We start from the raw sequence: 21,100 nt of genomic DNA on the forward strand, positions 1-21,100 counted from the left end.
ATGGAAAGTTTATAACTGTTAAAACACAAAGAGAATAGATGCATCGTGTGCTCAGCACAAAATGAATTGCATCCATCCAACGGCTTACTGAGACTTTATAAAATCAGATCTTTAAAAAAGCCTACAGTTATATTGTGTGTGCGTGTGTGAATGACGCTTTTCATCCATATGCTTCACCAGTGGATTAACCCAGTTTGCGAGTAAGTTAGTGTTTCTGTGAACTAAAATATCTTTAAATGTGTGTTTGTTCCTTCACATGCAGCTATTGAGTGTATTAAAAGACTTTAAATATAGTGCATAAAATGTTTATGGTGCTTTTATAATAAGTTGTCCTTTTAATAGCTTGTCAGTAACAATCACGGCTAACGCACATCTTGAAATTGGATTTGGTCATGTTGTCAGTCCCAGATACTGATCCAGCATATCGGATCGGGACATCCCTAGGGCAGATTAACCATTTGGGCAAACTGGGTGAGTGCTCAGGGGCACCAAAGTCTTAGGGGCACCAACTGAAACCAGCAATAAAAAAAATATTTTATAAAATTACAAAAGTACTCGCTCTTTAAGACAAAGTTGCGAATCTACTAAGTAACCGTGACACGCACAACAGCTATCTGGAAAATGATTGGAAGAAGATATTGGAGAAGCAGCAGCGAAAAAAAAAAAAAAAGGACATTAAGCCATTTTACACAAAATCCCACAAATATGCAGTTTTTTCACACTGGTGCCGAGCAGTCTGTTAGCACCACTAACGATGACGCAAATTTATGCTCTGTTGAGTAATCAATTAGCGACAGAGAGACACCACCGATCAAATAAACAGAAGTGTGCCTGATGAGCCAAAGCATCCAGAAACAATCGACCAACAGCTAGACTTAAGCTCCTACACCCAGACTGAGGTGGATGATGAAACGGACAATCAACGGTTTGCTGTTCCTGGTGATCTGGCCTTGTGGTGGTTCATCACAGAAAAAGTGAGGGAAGAGTAAACAACATGGGGCTGCAGTCTATCAGAATCAGGCTGCCAAATATCCAGCATCTGTACGAGATTGTGTAATGGGGGAAGAACACGTTTTCTTACAAATGAATTATTACAGTCTCGTTTCTGTACTCCCCGTCAACTGGATTGGTTTATTTCTATTCATGTAAACTTTTCTCCTCACAAAATCATACATTTATTACAGGCTTCTGTGACTGGAAACATCCTGAGAGGATATCTGACCACGAAAAGAGTGCGGATCACCGACGTAACATGCTTGCTAAACAGAGCAAAACAAATATCTGTAGTCGATGCTTTGATTTGCTGGCAGATGAACTTTGAACAAAACTACTAGAAGGAGGTATTGAGGCGTGTAGTAGCCGTTGTCAAGTTTTTGGGATAAAGGGGGCTTCTGTTTTGAGGGCATGAGGAAAAACTAGGATCACAACACAACAGAAATTGTGGTTTGCTTGAACTGATTGGAAAGTTTGACCCCTTTATACAAGAACATTTAAAGAAGCATGGACAGAAGAGTTAAGGTAAGACCTCCTATTTCTTGTCTTGAATCTGTGAAGAGTTTATATTGTTAATGGGCAAAAAAAAACTACAAATATAATAGCAGCTAAAATCCAACAGGCCAAATATTTTTCAATAATTGTAGATTCAGACCCAGACCTCTCTCATGTTGATCAGTTGACATTTATTTTTAGATTTGTTAATGCTGAGGGAAGAGTAGTTAAAAAGATTCCTTAAATTTCAGCCCATCCATAGCCACACAGGTGCAAGCCTTGCTGAGTGTGTATTAAAAATGGTGCGAGACTTGGGGTTGGACTTTGGAATATAATGGACTTCAAGCACACCTGAAAAGGCAAAACCCTTTAATTCATTACACGCTCTGTGCTGCTCATTCTTTGAATCTCATTGGCGTGAACAGCATAGATGATTGCTGTGATGAGGTCACATCATTTTTTTTGTCATTTACAATCTCTTTATAACTTTTGCAGCGCATCCACTCATCGCTGGAATCGGGTATTTAATGACAGTGACATTCACATTAATTTGACCCTTAAACCTCTGTGTGCCACAAGATGAAACAGTACGGCCGGCTCCACCAAAGCTCTCTATGTAAACTACAATGCAATTAGAAAAGCGCTTGCAAAAACTGCTGCAGATTGCAATGAAAAGCAGACACAAGACGTGATGCTGCCGCACTCGCTGATAAGCTAAATAATCTGGAAACGACAATAATGACCAGTGTTGTAGTACTCAAGACTCAGACTCGGTCTTGGACTCGAGACCATATTTGAATGGTCTTGGTCTTGTCATGGACTTGTGAGCATTTTGACTCGGTGTCAACTTGTACTCAAATACATTTGGAATCAGACATATTCTCGGGTCTACACGAGTCCCTTTTAAAATATATATTACTGTTTCTTTAAACTGATGTAAGATTGACACAAACAGTGGTTGGTGATTTTTTGCACGCATCAGACTGGTGCGAGGTCAGACGGTCAGACCTAAGGAGGTTTTTGCACTGACATGAATTTTACCTCATGGCATTGCAATAAAACGCAGCGTCCAGTGAGATTTAAGCCTTCGATTTTTTGTTACCCAAAATGATAAGACTGTGGCGCTAAAACACAGAGTAGCACTACACATAATTTCAGCAGTAAACGAGACAGCACAATATTGTAAATTCAGTCTACATTTATTTCTGTATTATTTATATTTTATACTTGATTTATATCTTAGAAGAGAAATTATTATGTGGTTGATGATAATCATTTACACAATACCATAATAACATTTATTTATTCATTAAAATTTTCAAAACATACAGTACTGTGCAAAAGTCTTAGGCCACTATGCCACAATTAGATTTGTTGTTTTTGCAATGTTACAGTGATCATATATAATTGTTTCTCAGTGTCTTTAATATAATACATCCAGAAAATATCTTAATAAAATAGATTTTTTTTAAGGTTTGCGGATGAGTCAAATGACGAAGATGAAGTATTATTTACTGATGTAAGTCAGAGATTTAAGGTCAAGGCATATTATGTAATTTTGGACAGACTAACTTGTATATTAATGATATTTTCAATGTTTTTCAATTGGTTAAATGTGTATTGTTTGCTGATGATACAAACATTTTCTATTGTAGACAATTTGGAGCGACTTATCAACGTTGTAAATAAAGAATTAAATATATTTTAAAAATGGATGGAAAATAAAAAATTGTCCTTGAACTTAGATATTAACTGTATTAAAGCAGAGATCAGGGAGCTCGTCAAATATCCACTCTGAAGTTGAGATCATTTACCAGCATTAGAACGGCGTGTCACACGCTCCTTTATAATCTTATCATAAACAAAAATGCAAATGAGTTGTTTCTGGAGAGAGAAATAATAAATAATATGCAAAAATGCATGCAAGTTGTTTCTGGAGAGAGAAATAATAAATATATGCAAACTTCAGACGCTGCGTACACTGCAAAAAATGACTTTCTTAGTATTTTTGTCTTGTTTTCAGTAGAAATATCTAAAAATTCTTAAATCAAGATGCTTTTTCTTGATGAGCAAAATGACCTAAGAAAATAATACTAGTTTTTAGACAAAAAATATACAATTTAAGTGAATTCGTGCTTAAAACAAGCAAAATTATCTGCCAATGGGGTGAAAAAAAATTTTCTCACCCCATTGGCAAATAATTTTGCTTGTTTTAAGGACAATTTCACTTAAATTGTATATTATATGTCTTAAAACTAGACTTATTTACTAAGGTCATTTTGCTCATCAAGAAAAAGCATCTTAATTTAAGAATTTTTAGATATTTCTACTGAAAACAAGACAAAAAACTAAGTAAGAAAGTCATTTTTTGCAGTGTAGAAGAGAGGGCAGGACTTTCAACAGGTCACGTCTTTCCGGGACCATCAGATGCCAGCTAATCATGTCAGTGTGAATGAACAAAAAATCCAGGATGCCTTTTACGTGTATTTTCCGGAATGTCTGTGTGAAAAGTGCTTATGTGGGGTTACTCTGTGGAATAATATGGGGCTTGAATTAAAGCAATGTCAAAGCATTCACCATTTCAAACGTCTTGTTGGTATTTGATAAATCATTGTTACTTCCGGTAATATCTGTATATTACGAATATGTATAGTATGTATGTATGGTTGTGCACAGGCAACTATAATAATGTTTCTTAACGAGGTAAAATTATTACTACTATTTCGTTTATATATGTTTTCTTAATTTTTCCATTGATATTATTGAAGAAGGAAGCAGCTATTCTGTTGGTATAAATTCTTTGATAGACTGGGGTGGGGTTCAATAAGTTTTACTTCTACCCACTCAATTTCAAGCATACGTGTAGTTGTCATTATTATTATTGAGTATTCTTCTGTTGTTATACTATTTGTTTGAAATAAATAAAATAAATAAATGAAAAAAATATCTAAAAAAATGACTAAAATCATGCCTGGGCAAACGTATGGATGCTTACAAAAAGGTCTATGATCTTTTTGGTGTTCTCTTTTGCAAGGACTGTACAGAAAGTGAATTGCACATAAGGGCTGATAAACTCTCATCCACTTATCCAGTGAACTTAGATAAAACTTTGACTGATGAACTGATTCAGTTCAGAGATTTTAGGAAAAACAAGACTTCACCTGCAGAGCTGATGCAAATTGTTCATCAGAATGGACTAAAGGCAAAATTTCCTAATGTTTTTGTTGCACTTAGACTGTATTTAACTTTGCCAGTATCTAACTGTGAAGGAGAGTGTTGAGGTAAAAAACAGAGAGAGAGAGATCCCAGTAGAGAGAGAGATCACTCCGGCAGGCGAGGGGAGTGATCCTGTGGCAGGAAGAGAGAGAGAGAGCGTTAGAGGTGCTGGACAGCTCCCAAGGCAAATGACCGTCCTGCTGGACAGCGGCAATGCCCCGGTGAGAATCCTCTGCACAGAGATGGAGATATAAGGCAGTCTTTAATGAGTAGATGGAATAGAGGATAACAGATGGTAACAGCGGCGGTAATCCAAATCTTCCGGGTAGCAGAGAGCACAGATAAACGGGAAAACAACTTTAAACAGACTAAGATAATACACTTGACAAGACAGGACTAGAATCTAGACGAGCTAGAAACGGGCGAGCACATACAAAGACGAACTTGCAACGAGACACAAAACATGCAGGGATAAAATAGCAAACTAATTGGCCATCAAAATGAGGAGCAGCTGTGAAGTGACGCACGTGAAGGAAATCACACTGATGACACCCATGTGAGAGACGCATACATGTGAAGCTGTCAAAACAAAACACAAAGACAGGGGAACAAAACATAGCGGCCTGTAAGACCGAAATCATGACAGAGGGAGGTCTTTTATCTACTCTAAAGGGAGTGAAAAATGAACTTAGGACAACAATGACACAGAAACGTCTTTCTGCACTTTCCCTGCTTGCCATTGAATCTGAACTGGTTAGGGACATACAGTAGATTTCAAAGACATCATATGCCAGTTTGCTTGGTCAAATTCCAGAAAAGTGCAATTGTAAATTGTTTGAGAATTTGTGCATAATATCACTGCAATTGTTTTTTGTGTTGTTCAGTACAAGCAATGTAGCATTACACCACTGAGTAGTTGCACATTTACTACAGATGTTGTTATATCTCAGATTAAAGAGTTGTTTTTGTGTTCAATTTTACAAAAGTGACATGTTTATATTGATAGTTTCCTTGTTAAATGTAATAATTGCTAATTATTACAAAATCGTATAAATTATTAAGTGGATTCTTGCAAGATCATTTGTGAGGTGGGTCGGGGGCACCTGTATGGAGCTGTTTTCCAGGGGCACCACGAGGTCTTAATATGCCACTGCTTATTTTAAGGACTACAAAACAATACATTGTAATACATTATATTGCTTTACCAGATCCTTGCATATGAGACAGCAGGTGCGCCAAGCAGGTTTCACGAGGACTTTTCATGTGTGTATCGTAATGAAAATAATGCATTATATCTTACCATTAAACTTCATAAATATAGTAGAGATAATGATTTTATGTGTACTCAGAAGATGTTATTCACTGTTAACTGTGGGGGGCAGAGCTGTTATGGTAACAAGATACAGCGTGCTATGAGAGGGATTGTTTATTCATGTTAGTAAATTAAAGCCAAAAATATTCACCAAGTTGTCTACTATAATTATAATGACAGATATTATATTTGATTTATTTTTATGAGACATTTTTAATTTCTGGAAATATTTAATACAGAATATGACAAATAATGCAGGATACCAAAAATCCAACCTTTTGGTGATCTTGTGCTCTTCTGCAATTGCGAACAACTGGAGGGACTGACTGGCAGCCGACATCTAACTTCAGAAAAGTTAACACCAATAACGTGACGCCAAGTAAATAATGACAAGATTTTTGTGCAAACCTCTTTCTTTCATCATCCATAACCAGACAGAATAAATAACAACACAAGCAGACTAAAGCTCCAGTCTGGAGAGAAAGAGAGGCATTTGGGAATCATCACTGAAAGAAACACAGCAAATAATATGAGACACAAATTTAAGGATTAAGTTTAAACTGAAGGAGTATCTGCAGAGGGATGCGTGCTCTGCAGATACTGCAAATGGCCACTAAATTAAACGGCTGTAAAAATGTATCGGATTCATATTTTTTCCAATTTTGTGCATTTCAGATTGTAAAATCAGTATTTTGTCTCTGGTAAGCCCTCAATTAAACTAATAAACTAATAAATGTGACCATTTATTGCATTAGATATGTGTTCGCTTCCAAGACAGACATATATGGCGGCGGGCATGGCGGAAGTGATGTCTTTGGTACCCATGAATTGCTTAATTAACCATGAACATACCTGATAGCTTTTTGTAGATGAATTCTGGTGAGCATGTCAACGCTATTTGACAACAAAGTGCATCTGTTCCTATTAAAAACAGCTTTTAATTGCATTTCTCTGCATAGATTCATGTTAAGAATGTTGTCCCGCCTAAGTTTTGATTCCTACTTAAACAAATGAAGTAATATAACCGCACTTACAAAAAACAGCCACACAATAATCCCGTAAAGCTGCTCTCTGTCCATCCTCACGGACAATTTAAGCGGAATCACAGAAAATAAACAGATGCACTCTGAGCAATTAAAGGAAAGTTTACACACAAATGACTTGTATTAACAAAGTCTAGTTCATTTGGAAATATTGCCTTGTGCATGCAAACTGAACCAAGATAAAATTTCAACATTGTAGCCGTTTAACCCCTGATCGATCGACAGGTCTGAAAACACCCTAAGATTAACTTTTATGATCCACTTTCAATGTTGACTAGTGTCTATAAATCCATTACAGATGTTATGATCTCTATATAGACTCACTATAATCTATATGTGATTTCTGTCTGAACATCAGAACACAATCTTACTTCAGTATCTTCAGTTTACAGTCAAGATTCTTCAGTACATCAGAGATCAGCTTCACTCCTGAAGCTGTGAGTTTATTATCAGACAGATCCAGATCTCTCAGGTGTGATGGGTTTGATCTCAGAGCTGAAGTCAGAGCAACACAACCTTCATCTGTGATATTACACCTCTTCAACCTGTAGAGAACAGAGACTTTATGTATATTATGCAAAACTACAAAGTTTGTCCACAAATCTATAACCTCAATCTCTTCATGTAATGTTCCTCTTTCAATCCCTCAGTAACTGAGACACTGTGTGTTTAAATGTCAAATAAATCCATCACACAGCTGACTATTAGTGTTAGATGTTCTAAACCACATGAACATTTCTTCATAAATCTGTTTTGAGTTCATGACTCACACTGAATACATGATCTTATTTCCTCAAGTGTTTGTGTTCATCATGGACGATGTTGTCTGACTCTCAGCTAACAGAGAAAAGTTCTAAGCTAGTTTTTCTCTGGTTGCATTACTTTGTATGTATAAAGCACATTTGTTACAGTAATGTAAAGTTAGTGCAATTCTGTAGCATTTTCTGTCAATAATGTAAATGAGATCCAGCACTCAACAGTTTGTCATTAAGGATTTTTAGAAGCTATGGATAAAAATTAACCGCTGTATATTTGGGATGTACAAACATCAAGAATCAGAGTATGAATCTCAACCATGGTGACAGTTAAATTAAAAACTTCATGCTGCAATGCATGCTGGGTATCAGCAAATTACAAATCTCATTTAGGACTCCCAGAATCCACTGCGGCATGGATAATCAACTTTGTTACCATGGTTGAGATTCATACTCTCATTTTTGATGTTTGTACGTCCCAAATATACAGGTGTTTAATTTTTGTTCAAAGTTTCTAAAACTCCTTAATTACAATGAGTGCTGGATCTCATTTACATTAATGACAGAAAACAAATTGTTGATGAGTAAATCAATTAATTAGATGATGATCTTTATCATTATGTACCAACTGCTACAGAACTGCATCATTAACTTTACGTTACCATAACATACAAAGTTAACACAACCAGGGAATAACTAGCAAACAAACAGTCAAGGGTCAAGAATCCAACTAAAACAAACAATGATCACAATAATGGTGACTTAAAATGAAACAAATCATCAACATCTAAACCTAAAAAGTGAATTGTGTTTTCTACAGCAATATTTAAGAGAACATTCAGAAATAATGTTTTATAGTATTATTTTTATTTTAAAATAACAAAATGCAATGTTTCCCTTTCATTTACAAAACAAGTCAATAAAGAAAACAGTTGGGAGAAAGATTCAGGGGAGAAATAATTAAATTAATTGTATTAAAGCAACACAATTTTTTTCGACCTTTAAATTATGTCTTTAAAATTATTTCAGTGGTAGAACAACTCCTGTATGAATTCTTCTGCAACATGATTAGCCTCCTAGCTGCTACAGCCACAAATGTAAGTCACGTGATCGGGTCGGAGAACACAGCCCCGCCCCTCCCCTACCTGCAGAAGAGTGTCTGATACCAGGTACTGTTGTACTTTTCAAACTCATGTGGGAGCCGTAAGCCAATCTTACATGGAAAACTACAAAGTGTTGCTATAATATGTAAATAGACATGTGATTGTTGTTAGTTTTACTTACTGAAGTTTTTTGGTTTCTTTAATCACAAGCTGCAGTCTCACAAGAACTTCATCTGCTGTATTTTTATCTCCAATAAATTTATTTAGATTAAGTTCCTCCAAATGCTGCTCAGACATCAACAACACAAAAACTAAAGCTGTCCACTGTGAAGAGGAGAGTTTGGTCTTTCCTACTGATGAAGATCTCACATAATGTTGAATCTCCTGCAGCAGTGAATCATCACCCAGTTCATTCAGACAGTGAATCAGATTAATGGATTTCTCTGGAGACAGATTCTCATTCATCTTCTGTTTAATGTACTCAACAGTTTTATCTTTCTTGTAGGAGCATCTTCTCATCTGTGTCAGTAGATCCTGTAAGAGAATCTGATTGGACTCCAGTGAAAGACCCAGAAGAAAACGCAGGAAAAGATCCAGATGTCCATTCTTACTCTGTAAAGATTCATCTACAGCTTGCTGATGAAACCCAGATAATGAATCCTGTCTTGATGATTTATGTTTAAATTTGCCCAAAATTTTAGAAAACGGACCTGCTTTAAACACATTTGTGTTGTTGTTTGTGAATGAGAAGACAAACACATATTTGTTGTTGTTTGTAAAGGAGATGTGAGCATAAAGAGCTGCTAGATGTTCCTGGATGGTGAGATGAACAAAGCAGTAAACTTTCCCCTGATACAAACCAAACTCCTCTCTGAAGATCTGAGTACACAATCCTGAGTAAACTGATGCTTCTTCTACATCAATGCCACAATCTCTCAGGTCTTCATCATAGAAGATCAGATTGCCTTTCACAAGCTGCTCAAAAGCCAGTTTACCCAGTTTGAAGATCATGTCTTCATCTTTCTTCTCATAGTCCTTCTGATGTTTGATGTTTGTCTGAATGATCAGGAAGTGTGTGTACATTTGAGTGAGAGTCTTGGGGATCTCTCTTCTCTCTGCTTCACTCAACATTCTCTCTAGAACAGTGACTGAAATCCAGCAGAAGACTGGGATGTGACACATGATGTAGAGACTCCTGGATGACTTCAGGTGTGAGATGATTTGATCAGACAGACTCTTATCACTGATTCTCTTCCTGAAGTATTCCTCCTTCTGTGGATCAGTGAAGCCTCGTACCTCTGTGACTCGATCAACACATTCAGAGGGGATGAGATCAGCTGCTGCTGGTCTGGAGGTGATCCAGATGAGAGAAGAGGGAAACAGATTCCCATTGATGAGGTTTGTCAGCATCACGTCCACTGAGGTTGATTCATTTACATCACACAACTTCACTTTGCTTTTAAAATCCAGAGACAGACGACACTCATCCAAACCATCAAAGATGAACAACACTTTATATTCATCACTGAAGATTTCCATTTCTTTTGTTTGTGGGAAGAAAAGATGAAGAAGATCTAAAAGACTGAGTGTTTTGTTCTTCATCACATTTATCTCTCTGAAAGGAAGTGGAAATATGAGGTGGACGTCCTGATTCTCTTTCTCTTCAGCCCAGTCCAGAATGAACTTCTGTACAGAGACTGTTTTTCCAATGCCGGCGACTCCCTTTGTCAGCACACTTCTGATGTGCTTGTCTTGTTCATGTAAAGGTTTAAAGATGTCATTACATTTGATTGGTGTCTCCTCTGTTGTTGTTCTTCTGGATTGTGTCTCAATCTGTCTCACCTCATGTTCATTACTGATCTCTCCACTTTCACTTTCTGTGATGTAGAGCTCTGTGTAGATCTCATTCAGTAGTGTTGGGTTTCTCTTATTTGATGTTACCTCATACAAACACTCAAACTTCTTCCTCAGATTTGATCTGAATGTGTTTAGGAATTCAGCAAGATTAAACTCATGACTGTAAAATATAAATACCAGATTATTACACAAATACAAACAAATGTATAGAGCAAAATAACTTTTTTGTAGCATACAACACATGACATATTATTAGAGCTTATGAAATATTCAATTTATTTCATAAATTAATATTATAACTAACAGTTCACCTGAAACAAGGATTCATTAAGAATCAAGAATCAGACACATTATTATTATCACAGGGTTTCTGCAGGTTTCAGCAAGTCTAATTTAAGACTTTTTAAGACCTTTTTAAGGCCATAATGAATGAAATTTAAGACCTATATCACGTCAATGAAGTACAATTTTATAGTCCAGTGTACATGTATCCATGTGGGTTTTTTTTTAGAAACTTTTATCTTTCATGACAAAAAACAAGATGTATTTTCTACAGGTGTGACAAGACAAGATGAAACGAGATTGGGTTCACGAGAATAAGATCAGACAAGATTTTTACAGTTTGCTGATATTGCGGTGAAGTTTTTCACCTTAAATGTCATACAAGGTTTTAAGAAATCAGCATTTTAATGAACTAAAATCACATTATATTAAAATGTTTTAACCAATCCCTGGGTGTTTTACTAAGTTATTTTGGTAAATGATGATGATCAAGTAATATGATATTTTTTGGTAATAAAAATAGAGCTAAATGGGAAAAAGCATTTACGATGACAATAATGAGAGAATAAAAATTAGTTCAAATAATGTATCAAAAATGAACACATGGTTTTATGTACAACAATGTTAAAATATTAGGTCTGGTTTCCCAGATAAAGTTTAGATTAATCCAGGACTATAGTCTTATTTATATTAGGACGTTTAAGGAGTTTTAATATATAACCTACAAAATACACTACTGTGGCTGGTTGCATAAACATTGCCGTGACGTTAAGACTGCGTCTTAAGAATGATTCTGACTGAATAGCAATTAGTTAGGGCTAATCAGTCTTATTATTTGAATTTAAATTAGACTGATCTACCTTTCTATGTAACTTACTTAAAACGGTTATGATCAGCCTTAAAGAGAAAAATTCATGACTAACTTTTAAGACTAGTCTTAAGTTTTATGCAACCGGCCACAGGTGTGCATCTTGAGACAAAACAATAGCAGGGAAATATTTTAATGCAAAAATAGAAATAGTTAAATTGATGAGACATTGGGGCGTCTAATGCACAGGATATGCAAGCAGTGGGCTTTCATGCATCACAGAGTGAAAGACCACACCATTAAATTCTTATATATCATATAATACTTAGATATTTACATAGAGTAAACAACTTAGAATTAAACAAAGCTTTTAATGTTTTAATTCAGAACTGTTAGAATTGATCAGCAAAGTATTACCTTTGTACAAACGGGACAGGCTTCGTTTTATTTGAATACAATTTTTGTGTGTATTCGGGTTAATGTGGTTTTACTTATTTATTTGTATAATCGAGAATGAAACCAGGAATAAAAGGGAAATAGAGTGTAGTATACCTATTATCAGATCCACCCTCCGGAACAAAGGGGGCGCTAATGCACCTATAAGCTGGATGTCAACCGCCGTTAAAAGAGAAGAACAAGACAGGCTTCGTTTGTCGGGCACGGGCACTCGGGCAGTGGAGCTAAACGTTTATCGGATGTCTGACAGAGCAGAAGCCGCGGTGCTTAAAACTGCACATTCAGATGTTTAGCATGTCGTGTTGCTCTTTATGGCTACTCTGCTGTAGGCACAACAGAAATGAGAGATGCTGGGTATTTTCGACAGGTTTCTGCAGCCGGTTTATGTTTCCTACATTGCATGTGTGACACTAAAGCATTAATGCCCACTGTTCCGAGTTTTAAAACTTTCTTGCAAAATAAACAACGGACCCCGTACGCTAACTGGTCTTTACCACGGAGCAAGATCAGGATTTAGTAACCAAATTTCTTTAAATGTGCACTTCCCCATGGCTAAAACTCACACTTTTCTCCATTTGCTTATACCCGGTCCACGCACTTTAGCGAACTCCCCGTGAACTTGTGCTTTAGTGGATTCCACCAATTCAGTTTTGCCTCTTGGCAGTGTTGGTTGGACAACATTTTAAGACCTTTGACATGCAGATTTAAGACATTTTAATGCTAATTAAGGCCTTATTTTCATACTACAGAATTTAAGACGTTTTAAGACTTTTTAAGGATCCGCGGACACCCTGTATCAGTGTTTCTCATTTATCATATTGAATTTCTCATTACTTCAAAATGTTTGCAATGTTGTGAATGTAATGTAATAACAGAGCTTACTCATGATCTTTTTGATTGACTGTGTTAATATAAAGACTGTTAGTTCAATCTATGTGCTTGCACAGATGTGGTTGTGTGTGAACAGTTTATGTTTCACAGATCTCTGAATAAATCAATTATATTTCATCTACATCTTTACAGATGTTTTCTACAATCATTTAAAGAACTTCTCATACCTTTAAAATATATTTAATTGTATACAAATTTTTAAACTATAATCAGATGATTCATAGTTGTTTTATACCTGCTATTAGAGATTGTATCTTCATTCTTAAAGTTATATGGATGAGGCATAGAACCATCACTCTTCGTAGACACACAGCTGAACTCTGGATCTGATCTCTTCTGGTGATCTGACCTATAACACACAACAGATTAGAATAAATACTGATTGTAAATGAATGTTATTTCTTGAATATAATCATATGAAAGCACTTTATCTTTTCATTATGCTCCTACAAAAACTGTATTGAGTTTAATTGTTAATGTGTCTGATGTTGAAAAGATCAAATTTCACAGATGTCACCATACGAGCAATTCTGTGCTAAAATTCTGTGCTCAATTTTTTGTATATCAATTCATAAAAATGTTAAATAAAATCATGCATCACAGATTATTTTTACATACCTTAGATTAAGCCTTGTCTCTTCACCTTTAAACTGTATTGGTCTAACCATAGACCCATAACTCCTCATAGACACACACCTGAACTCTGGATCTGATCTCTTCTGATAATCTGACCTATAACACACAACAGATTTAATACTTTAATTTTCCATATAATATAAAGATTGTTTAATAAAGTGTTTATATAAAGTACCTGCATCCTGGAGAAACATCTTCATCTGTTGATGTTTGTGTTTGATCCATGATGAAGCTGCAGAGGTGAATCCGATCAATCTGATATACACAACTGCAAAACATTCAAGAAATTATGCTAAAATTAAGATAAGAAACAATCAAATATAAATGAATAAATCTTTAAAGAAACTATAAATAATGAAGTTAAAAGTGTCTGATCTCACCTGAACAACAATTTAAAAAACTGAGCTTTTAGCAAGAAACATGAAAGATGTCATTCAAATCTGTGTTATTCTTATTCCTTCAAATATTCATCTTTGAACTCATCCTGAAATACAAGTTAAAATGTAAGCCGCTCAACCCAAATGAATGGGAGGAGAAAAGTTGAAAATTGTGTTGGAGGGAAAATAATCACCTCATTGGTCTTAATAGGCATGAATAAATTATTATAACCAGATTGAGGTTGGGCCACACAGGCCTTAATTCCACATTGTCCTTAATAGACAAAAGTAATGGCATATGCTTTGAATGTAAAGTCTGGAAGGATGTCATCCATGTTTTATATAGATGTAAGAAATTTGACCAACTTAGACAGAGATGGAAAAACTCAGATACAGAAAATGACAACAATATTTTACAGAAGCAAGGAATGCAGGGACAAAGAAGCAAATCTCTCATTATATATCTTAATGATACTGGATTAAGTAGAATAATTTAGGTTAGTTATTTATTTTATTAATATTAGTATTATTAGTTTTTTTGGGGGGGTTATTATTGTTTTATTATTTTAGGATTGAATGTATCTTTTGCCAAAGTCCATTTTACACACGCCTGTGTAGTTATCCAGTAGATGGTGGTATATATCGTAAAGATATGATCCTCCATTAAAAAGAAGAAGAAGTATAGAGGGTATGCACATGACGTCACTGTCGATGGCAGGTACTGAGTGGCAAAAGAAAGAGCGGCAGCATTTGAGTACAGTGTGACATCAGCGAAAACACAGTGAAAATGTGTCGAAATGGGAAACAGCTTTAAACAGTATTTATATTTTTCCGTGTTTTTTTTTTATTTCAAAACATATATTTCAAAGCATATTATCATAATTTTTCCTCTATTACATTTCAAAAATAAAACGTTTTTGTTTTACATTTAATATTGAAGTACATTAACATACTTTTACTCAAGTAGAAGTGCACAATTTAAATGTAATTCAGTATTAAATAAATTTTAATATGCAATATTAAAGAATACACAGTATGATTCTATGCTTCAGACTGTAGTGAGGTAATGGTTTTTCCCAGAAGGAAAACGCGTCTAAATGAGAAACAGCTGTTGTGCGATAGACTGTACTAACAAATAACAAGAATTCAGAGCTATCATTTTACAGACTGACAAAAAACACAGAAAGGAGAAATAAATTGATCGTTCATGCCAACGTCCACAGACCACAGGTGGGTTGATAAGTTGCTAGGGTCACTATCAAGCAGAGGTTGACTTACTACTTAAAAGTATTTTTTTCAAATATTTGTATTTTATCCGTGTTTTTCTTTGGAAAACATACATTCCAAAGGATATTATCATAATTTTTATTTTATTACATTTCATAAATACACATGTTTGTTTTACATTTAATATTTAAGTACATTACGTACTTTTATTCAAGTAAAAGTACACATTTTTTATGTAATTAGGTTTTAAATAAATTTTAATATGCAATATTAAAGAATACACACAGTATGATTCTATGCTTTAGAATGTAGTGAAGTAAAAATTTCTCCAATACAAACATCCTAATAAAGAACAGATGCTTGGAAAATGTAACTAATGTAACTAAGTATTGTCCACCTCTGCTATCAAGTCCAACAAAATTTAATTTAAGCTGGTAACAGTCAGTTTTACTGGCATTTTCGCAGCAGCCCCTATGAAAACCAGCCATTTTGTTATTATGGCAACATTTTAAAAGCATGTTACAAATAGGCTATAGCCCTTTTTGGTTGTAAAATGAATGCCTTTTCTGCAATAAAATCATGCGTTTGTATGGGGATAAATTCGCAGTGGATGTGATCAGCAACAAGTGCTAAATACAATTTTAAAATGTATTCAATTATAGAATATTATATACATATATATAAACCAAGGAACCAGGTCATGTGAATGATGTAATTAACAACGTGCATGTGCAGGTGTTTCGAATTATAAACTCAATAGACATTTAAAACGTTTTCATGATTTTTTTTTTCATTATTTATATATCAGCTGGCACTGTAGTGGAGCGATGATGACACTTTGTTCCCGTATACTTCTCATTTCAGTTAAAGTCGCCATGAAACGGAAGTAGCGATTGCCTTATTTTCCCCATGGGGACGTATAACCAAATGAAACGGCTTTTGAGATGAAATAAGGCAGGGCTGGATTTGAATTTGTCCATCGAGATCTGATTGGATCGTTTGAAATTGGGTTGTGTTGCTAATTGCTAATCGCTGCGATCTTCTCCCGGACCCCGCCTACCTGCCATACTTTTGACCGGAAGTGAAGAGAGATTGTTTTGAGGAGGGGAGGAGATTTGCATTTTTGATTAAAGATTATGAGCACACACGCATTTAAAAAAAATAATGAAGCTCAAAGATAAGTCATTTGTTAATAATACCGCAATATTTCAAAATATATATATAGTTTTTAATTTCAATTTTATTGCGACTTTAAGAAAATGTTTAAAATGCACGCAATATTTTAAATGCATACAAAGAAAGACTGATGCAATGAGACTGTGTTGCAGCTATCTAAAATGATGTGCATTATAACTTTGCATGAAAAAAGTCAGAGATGTGGATTCTAATGGCTATTAAATGACCACACGACTCAAAAAACGAGTTAGGTCATGTAAATGTTGAAAAACAATTACTGTCTTAATTGGACTAAAGACACAAATTGCGATTAACATAAAAATAAAGTACATACATAACAATTAAAATATTTGAATTAAAAATGTTTCTTATTACCTTTGGCTTCTTTTGAACTGTTTTTGAACTGTTAATAACAGAGCACTGTTTTTGAATTTTAAAATGAATATCTGATTCTTGTAGATGAAGGTTAAAGTATTAAAACAGTTTTGCTAATTTTGCTACATTTGCACAAACGCTATTGGGGCACAGATAATAATGGGCTCAGCAAGATGTTGTACTTTGTATCTTCTTAAATAAATGGCACAGTGCTATAAATACGATGCATTTAACAGTTAACGTGAAAACAGTAAAAAAACATCAAGTTCTAAGCTATTATAAACATTAATGGTTGTTTGTCAGGCGTATGGAATTCAAGCATTAAATCCTATTAAATCCACAAAAAGGAATATTATAATGCTTTTAATGGTGAAAAGTGTTTTGATATGATGCAAAGAGAGAAGACCCGTGAAACAGCCATGTATCTTTTATCTGTTATAGCCCCGCCCCGTAGTCCCAACATTACATTTAGACTTCAGGTAGCAACAGGTGACTCGTTTATGACGTATCATGACAAAAAGATAATGTTTAATAATGGTTATTAATAAAAAACATTATTCGATAGTTTTTATTAATTTAGAAGGCCTATGCCGACAGACACACTCGTGTTGATACAGTGCTATATAAAGATCAAATTCATACACCTTGTAGGGTTGCCGCGGTGACAGAATTTTCCCACCAGTTAATCGGCGAGTCACACACCGGGTGGGAGGGGTTTATAAATGCGCATGCAGACGTGCACATTTTACTTTCACTTTTGAATTACACAACTGTTTAAATGCAGTGCTTGCGTATGCTGCGTTAAATTGCGTATGAATTTGCGTGCAATGCGAGTGCAACAGCTGGTTTAATTAAGTGCTTAAGTCAATGTGCGCAGGTACTTCTGACAGAAACCCGCCAGTCCCAAGTAGAGCAAACGGCTACTTCTCCATATAAAGCGCTGTTTGAATGATGGGTTTATTATTTTTCTTGATGAAAAACACAACAACAAAACGATCTCGGTTATATTAAACATCATATATGTATATTATAACAAAAACGAGTAAGCACGCGGCTTCTGCCTTCGTCTGGTCAGTCAGCTTGCCTCGCACACTCTGACAGGAATAAATGAAATCTGACACCGGCTGCTCTGTGACGTGACGCGCATTCAGCTCCGCTGAATTCAGTCAGCAGGCACATTCACATTCAGTTTTAAGTGTTTGCTCTCTCTAACGAAACTAAATGATTTAATTACATGAAAATATCAAAACGACGGTGAAAGACGGTGTCGCGGTGGGCAAGTGATCTAACCGGTGAGAGGCTGAAGCACCGGTTATCAACATTTCACCGACCAGCACGGCAAGCCTAACACCTTGTCTTATACAGTCTTATACAGTTTTATTAATTCGTGCCCAGAATAAAAAAAACATTGGTGCTTTATGAATTAATACAGTGCTATTTAAAGATCAAGTTAACTATATTCCTTATTAACGGGTCATATACATATACAGTTTTATTAACTCCTGCCCAGAATAAAAAAAATATTGGGACATTAAAGTGACACTTAACGCATTAATGCATTAATACAGTGAGTTGTCCTACACAAGACGAGAAATTTTTTACCAAAAATATTGAGTAAATCATAAGTTAGGTGGCTGTCATCTCAAATCATAAGTTTTGTTGATGTTAAATACATTTATTAACTTGAAATAAGCAATTATTACAGTTTAAAAAACTAAAATATATAACTGTGACATTTTCAAACATTACATTTTTTTGGTTTGTCCAACTAAAAAAATCACCCAAGGAACATAAAGAGATTTTATTAAGTTATTTTAATGATTTATTTTAATGATCTTTACAAAGCCACTGAATAATTTTTACAATGTAGTTTAATTAATTACTGCGTCACGTTAATGTCCCAATATGTTTTTTAATTCTGGGCAGGAATTAATAAAACTGAATATGTATATGACTCATTAATAAGGTATATAGTGATTTCGATCTTTTAATAACACTGTATTTAATGCATTAGCATGCATTAAGCGTCATGTTAATGTCCCAAGTTTTTTTTATTCTGCGCAGGAATTAATAAAACTGTAGGCTATATGTAGTATGACTCTTAAGGAATATAGTAAACTTGATCTTTAAATAGCTCTTTATTAATGCGTTAAACGTCACGTTAATGTCCCGATGTTCTTTATTATTCCAGGCAGGAATTAATAAAATGGTTGAAGAGCCAAGATGTATCAATTTGATCCATGTATAGCACTGTATCAATGTGTTAGCTCTATGTCCCAATGTTTTTTATGAAATTCTGGGCAGGAGTTAATAAAACTGTATATAGGCTATACAGTATATGACCCATAAGGTGTACGAATTTTATCCTTAATAGCAATGTATGCATTACGCTGCAATAAGCGTCACTATTTCGATGATTTTAATGAAATTCTGAGCATGAATTTATAAAACTGCATGTAGTAGGCCTATGCGTCATTAATAATATGTATAGTGAATTTAATCTTTAAATCACTGTATTGATGTGTTAGCATTGTGTTAATGTCCCGATGGTTTTAATGAAATTCTGGGCACTAAAAGTAATAAAACGTGGCCACGATTTAGCTTAAACGAGGGAACAAATTCATAAATCGTGTAAACAAGTTGCTAATTCGTTGCCACGATAAAAAAAAAGTTTGGCCATGTCATGTCAGCTGCCCCTGCCACGCAAAGATTAATCCGATTTACCGTAATTGACGATGGCTGTGTCTTTAGCTTGAGTGATACTAATGATATTTATTGAGTATTTATTACTTTGCAGTGGTAAATTTATATATTTATATGTTTGGGTGTTGGATAAATTGGCTGTGCATTGCTGTGTATTGTGGTGGGTAAATAATGTGTGGCACTAACATCGTGGTATCACCCTGCTAAGAATACATAACTCATGGAAGTCTTTATCAGGAAATAATTTATTGTGAACCGTCATTCTTATATCAGCTGTCCCTTTAAAGGTGTCCATCCAAAATAAATTGCAACCTGTTGTCATCCCTGTATTTTCAATGGGTAAATTGTTGTCAAATCTAATCTAATAAAATTGTTACTTTTTTATTGAGTTGGGGGTTTTGTGTTTGGATATTTTCTTGACTGTGGCTTGCCCAAAAATAAACATTCTTGTCCAGTAAAGAGTCTGTTTGTGTTAATTTACTAGGGGGCAGTGTTACAAAAACATTCAGTGTTGTTTAAAAATAAATGTCATCTTGATTTCTTTGTATTCAAAAACATTGCATCTTTTTGTTATTTTGAACATTTTGTTTACATTTTCTGCAAGTAAATGCTTAATAAACATCAGGATAATTTTACTTAAACACAAACCTATAAACAGTAAATTCAGAAAACTGAAAATAATGTTGAAGTCTCTTAATGTTTCCCACGACTGTAAATATTAATAGGCAAACTTGTTGACAGTAATTTTAAGATAAGAAATTACTGAATTGAAAAGAGTGAATTTGTTCTTTAAAGAAACTATGAATGAGGAAGTGAAAAGCATCTCATCTCACGTGAAAACACCTGATCACACCTGAACACTCGCTGTCATCACAATCTGACTGGATTCACTTTCTCAAAATACTACAACTTTTACATCAACTATACACACAAAAATACATGTAAAGCTGTTTAAACATGTTATATGAATCTCACTTTGATCATCGATATGTTAAGAAATCAACCCTACCTGTTCAAAATGGCGGATGATCAACACGAAACAATTTACTTTCACTTTCATCTGTGACGTCACTATTGTATAAGGAAGTGTTTGAGGTGTTTCTCCCTCTGCTGGCAGTAAACAAACATTAAACATCTGATTACAAACAATTTAACATTGTTGTTTTTTTACAAACGAGACTTTATTAATGTGACTTTATTAAAAAGAGTGAATGAGGAAGTGAAAAGCGTCTCGTCTCACCTGAACACACCTGAACACTCGCTGTCGTCACAATCTGACTGGATTCACATTCTCAAAATACTACAACTTTTACATCAACTACACACACAAAAATAACTATACAATAAATATGTTTATACATGTTATATCAATTACTTTTATCATCGCTATGTTAA

The 21,100-nt window shown here is 34.8% G+C and overlaps 1 protein-coding gene across 2 annotated transcripts in view; it reads right to left on the reverse strand.

Moving 5' to 3' along the window:
- LOC141363240 (protein NLRC3-like) overlaps nt 1-20,818 on the reverse strand; it is a 102,679-nt gene extending 81,861 nt beyond the window's left edge. For both annotated transcript variants that reach the window (XM_073865830.1, XM_073865829.1), the window contains exons 1-7: nt 20,715-20,818; nt 14,228-14,331; nt 14,023-14,115; nt 13,830-13,943; nt 13,447-13,560; nt 9,099-10,934; nt 7,431-7,604 (exon numbers count right to left, since the gene is read on the reverse strand). In XM_073865830.1, the coding sequence (XP_073721931.1) occupies nt 7,431-7,604; nt 9,099-10,934; nt 13,447-13,560; nt 13,830-13,943; nt 14,023-14,072 (2,288 nt within the window). In that variant the 5' untranslated portion in view covers nt 14,073-14,115; nt 14,228-14,331; nt 20,715-20,818. The remainder of the gene's footprint in view (nt 1-7,430; nt 7,605-9,098; nt 10,935-13,446; nt 13,561-13,829; nt 13,944-14,022; nt 14,116-14,227; nt 14,332-20,714) is intronic.
- Between the last annotated feature and the right edge of the window lie 282 nt (nt 20,819-21,100).

The sequence above is a fragment of the Misgurnus anguillicaudatus genome, unplaced genomic scaffold, assembly GCF_027580225.2.
Source record: "Misgurnus anguillicaudatus unplaced genomic scaffold, ASM2758022v2 HiC_scaffold_33, whole genome shotgun sequence".
Lineage (NCBI taxonomy): Eukaryota > Metazoa > Chordata > Actinopteri > Cypriniformes > Cobitidae > Misgurnus > Misgurnus anguillicaudatus.